The 4,449-nt window shown below is 47.7% G+C and overlaps 1 protein-coding gene across 2 annotated transcripts; it reads right to left on the bottom strand.

The window, feature by feature from the left end:
- Window positions 1-591: 591 nt before the first annotated feature.
- LOC123050998 (cytochrome P450 85A1) lies at window positions 592-4,176 on the bottom strand. 2 transcript variants are annotated; one of them, XM_044473726.1, is made up of 8 exons: window positions 3,680-4,162; window positions 2,488-2,812; window positions 1,790-2,191; window positions 1,607-1,693; window positions 1,432-1,510; window positions 1,233-1,339; window positions 1,016-1,140; window positions 592-916 (listed from the first exon to the last, which is right to left on the bottom strand). In XM_044473726.1, the coding sequence occupies exons 1-8, from the start codon at window positions 3,886-3,888 to the stop codon at window positions 829-831; spliced, it is 1,422 nt and encodes a 473-aa protein (XP_044329661.1). In that variant the 5' UTR covers window positions 3,889-4,162; the 3' UTR covers window positions 592-828. The 2 variants fall into 2 exon arrangements, with proteins under 2 accessions (XP_044329661.1, XP_044329660.1); XM_044473725.1 differs by having other exon boundaries at window positions 1,432-1,693; window positions 3,680-4,176.
- Between the last annotated feature and the right edge of the window lie 273 nt (window positions 4,177-4,449).

Genomic DNA, 4,449 nt, shown 5'->3' with positions numbered 1-4,449 from the left:
GTAAATAAATTTCAGCAAGGTATTTTTGGTTTTAGAAATATGTTAAAAAGTAGGCCCGGGGGCCATAGTTTTCACTAGAGGCTTCTCTCTCTAAACGTAGCATACGATGGGTACACAAATTACTGTTGGACAATTGATAGAAAAACGCATAATTATGATGTTATTCATGGCAATGATCACATATATAGGCATCACGTCCATGAAAAATAGACCGACTCCTGCCTGCATCTAATACAATTACTCCACCAAATTGTGGTATCCGGTTGTGGAAGTGATTATTTGAGGACTGGCTGTTCACAATCTGATTTGTCTTATCCGACTGTAGATGCTCTAATGGCCTTTTCGTCATTGGCTTCCATCCTTATTTTTTGTGAAAGAATCCATTTGCTATGTCAACCAAAAATGTTGTCACGGCACGAAGTGTCCGTCGCCCTTCGCTTCTATGCAATCCAGCCCAGTAAGGAAACATGTAGTACAGCTTACCAGATTTAAGTCACCTCACATCTCATTTATGTGTTGCTGCTTATCGGATTCAACTTACCTGACATATCACATATGAATTGCTGCTTATCAGATTGAAGCCAGCAGACATATCACACACGTTTAGTGCTGCTTATCATGCATATGTAATTGATCACAAAGAAGAACATTGTTGCCTCTTGTGGCCTTCTACATCAGTTGCCTCCTAAACCTATAATACCTACACTATATCTATGTTTCCTATTTCTTACAAGGCTGATCTAATATTTCCATCGGCGCAGAATTGCACTCTCGTCGCCTCAGTCAGGGCCATATCTACCTAAACTCTGCAAAATGTATGTTGCAAGATCAGTAATCATGAACCCGGATATGTAGCCCGTTGGGAGCTTCCACACGGGGGAATTTCAAGATGGTGTTCTTGCCTTCTTCCTCCCATCTGAAACATCAAAACCAATGCCAAGTATATGTCAGTAAATAACGCTGGAGCTGTTCATCGAAATGGAATCAGTGTGGACTAAGAAGAGGTTGAACAAACCTGTATCGGGTCACGAAATAGTGGAGGAAAGTCGCGATCTCCGCCGTGCCCACCTCCTTCCCGGGGCACATCCGGCCGCCTCCTCCGAACAACATGAAGTGCGGGTGCGATTCCATGTTCTTCTCCTGTACATTTTCAGTAGGCAACAAAAGGTTAGAACTTCTGCTGATGTTGTACTGATGTTTTGATGGTCATATTTGTTCGCTCTTTTACTTACCAGCCACCTCCACGGATTGAAAGTCATTGGGTCAGGATACATGAATGGATCGTAGTTTATCTCCCTCGTGTAAACATAGATTCTCCACCCTTTTGGAATGACATACCCTGGAAGAAATCGATAATGCTGCTTTAGAACTAACTTAACATTTGCCTAGAAAATGGTAAATTGGTAGGATTAATTTCCAAGCATATCTCACCATTCATTTCTACATCCTTAGTAGTTTTCCTCAGCAGCCCATTCACAACTGTAGCTAATCTTAGTGTCTCAAAAATGACCTGCACAGATGTATCCATCAGTTCATCATGATCTTGTTCATACCAAATTCCTAGTCTGACTTTATCCTCTATTGTTATACTTTTAATTCTACTTACAGCTCGAGTGAAGGCCATGGACTTAAAATCTTCGTAGCTGATGGCTTCCTCTGGCGATTTCCCCTTTCTGATATCAAGATGCTCTCTCTGCATTCAGAAGTGAAAATGTCATCAATAAACTCCGGAAACACATGGAATTTTCTCTGGAATCAAAATTGATTTGCAGAGTATGTCTGTACATACCCTGAGTTCTTCGAGAGCTTGCGGGTGATCTGACAGGTACTTGACGGCCATCATCGAGGTCGTCGACATGGTCTCATACCCAGAGTAAATGAGCGCGATGAGCAAGTCAATGATCTGCTCATCAGTGAGCTTCTCTCTGGTCCCATCATTGCCGCTTCTCAAGAGAGCATCCAGCATGTCATCATGCACTTCACCAGAGCACCGCCGCTCGGCGATCATCTGCTCTAGCATGGACACAAGCTTCTTCCTAGCCTGGAAGCCTTGGTAGTAGCTGGTTCCGGGGAGATTGATTGGCAAGGAAATGGTGCCGAGCACAAGGGTGCATAGCTCCGTCTTGAGGGCGTCAGAGAGAGGGCCTGCGGTTATGCCGGCGATCTGTCTGAGTGCGGACAGCAAGGCCATCTGAAAGGCAAAGGGAAGGTCAGTTAGATATGATGCTTATATGAAACTCTGCAAAGAGAGGAGATGCTTCTATGAAACTCTGCAACAACCACAAAAGCGGCAACCACTTTGGAAAAAATAAAATCAAAGTGATACTCTGTTTATTCAAGGAGATACTACTTTAAAGCTCTGCAACAACCACTTTGGAATTTTTATTTGTTCCTACATGTGATATATCAAATATTCTGTGATATACTATTATGAGCTTGGTTACCCATTTTTTTCAGAGCAGAGCATTTCTGTTGTGACTGACTGACCTCCTTGGTCTTGGCCTGGACGTCGACGACGCTGCCGGCCCAGCCGCTGAGGTGGTCGCGCATGAAGGCGTCGATCTTGGGGAGAAGGCTGGTGCGGAGCATGGCGGGACGGACGAGGCCGAGCATGGCGCCGCGCATGACGCGGTGGAGCGGGCCGTGCACGGCGGCGATGTTGTTGCGGCCGAGGATGTCGAGCATGGACTGCGGGTAGCCCGGGACGAGGCCGCCGGCCTCGCCCTGGAGCAGCATCCGGCGGTTGAGCTCCGGGTCCATGCACACCACCGTTGGGCAGCCCAGGATGTGCGTCCGGAACAGCCGCCCGTACCTGCAGCAGCGCACCACCAGTTTAGTTCCTCGCTCAGAAAAGTTTATTGCTAAGATTCCCAAGCAAAGATTATCATTATGCATGGGATTATGCTAACATTCCTCGTTAAAGAAAAAGCTTTATGCTAAAGATTCACTGTTCTTCCTGATGGCAGGCAGGCAAGCAAGCAGACAGTATCATTACGCAGGAGCAACAATATTTTTAGCTGGTAGGTGTTTCTCTTTTGATCTGTAGTATCATAAAATACAACCGAAATGGTACTTTGGGAGCTGGAACAGTGATGAGTGAGCGTGTGCGTGAGTGAGCTTTTGGGGGACAAGCAGCGAAAAGCTAGTGATACTCCTCCTCTCCAGATCACCTTTCATCATAACCGGAAAGCAGCTGCCAAACCGGCGCATTTCCATAGTTTATGGATTCATGTAGTGCAGGAGGTACTACTAACTTTTTGGTAACATAGCGCTCCCCCGCATACGCTCTTATATTATAGGACGGAGGATAAATATAAGATGAACAGGGGAAGTACTAATTACTACTAAAAATCGCTTGACAAAGAAGGCTCTGCTGATAATGAAAAATAGAAGAAACTGCAATTTCTCTCTTAACAATAGTACTACTACTAGGACTACACTTCTATTACTGCTGCCCAAGCGCCAGAGCGGCAAGGACAGAGTGAGTGGTTCTCTATTATTGGATCCATTTGCAGCCGAGTTCCCCACAGCACAAACCAACCAACTTGATGTCCAACAAAATCCCCCAAATCCCGGCGAAGCGACATGTCCAGACTGAAGACAGTAGTAGCTACTCGCAAGCTAGTAATCCGAGGAAGAAGACGCAAGAATGTACCACCATCGAGTAAAGCATGCATACCTGAGCCTCCTCTGCTTCATGAAGGATGGCCCTTGCTTGAGGAACTCGGTGGTCTCCCCGAAGAGCGGCCACCCCATTGTCCCCGGCGGCAAGCGGCCCTCCTTCCTCCGGCCGTTGCCATACCTCACCTCGTTCCACCTCAGCAGCAGGCTGCTCGCCACCACCACGCCGACCACAACGCCGACCAGCACCAAGAGGAGGAGCGCCATCTTCTTCTTCTTCTACCTCTGCCACCGCCTCCTCTTGGATGCTCTGTTTTGGTTCAAGAGGCAGGCAGAGCAGAGCAGAGCTGGTGGTGCCTGTGTTGGCAACAAGTGTTGCTCTGGACTGGAGGAGTTAGGCCGAGGAGGAGGCCCTTTTATACAAGGCGGGGGAGGAGGAGATTATCCACCCCCTTGGTGTAAAAATGGAGGGCTTCCATTTCTTTTTCCGATGAGGGTCCCCATTCCAAGGTGAGGTCTTGAGCATGGAGGGGAGGAGGGGATCGAGAAGACGGGAGCACCAGAAATTTTACACACAAGGCAACAAAATACTCCAGTGCTAGTGGGAGCGGAGCAGAGTAAAATGACTAGTCCTGGGGCTACGCATAGGATAGGAGGAGGAGGCGCATGCTCGGCCTCGAAGCCGGTGCCGCGCCGTCCGTGCGGGTGTTGGTCTGCGGCCAGACGGTCAAAAAGGTATCCCGCCGAGATGCCGCTGCTCCCCATGTGTGCTTGTCTTGGTTTTACCTCGCCATTCACACCTGGTACAAAGCTCTGTCATAGTAATTT

The sequence above is a fragment of the Triticum aestivum genome, chromosome 2D (assembly GCF_018294505.1).
Source record: "Triticum aestivum cultivar Chinese Spring chromosome 2D, IWGSC CS RefSeq v2.1, whole genome shotgun sequence".
Taxonomy (NCBI): Eukaryota; Viridiplantae; Streptophyta; class Magnoliopsida; order Poales; family Poaceae; genus Triticum; species Triticum aestivum.
The sequence above is the reverse complement of the archived record's forward strand: the minus strand, read 5'-3'. Positions and strand labels throughout refer to the sequence as shown.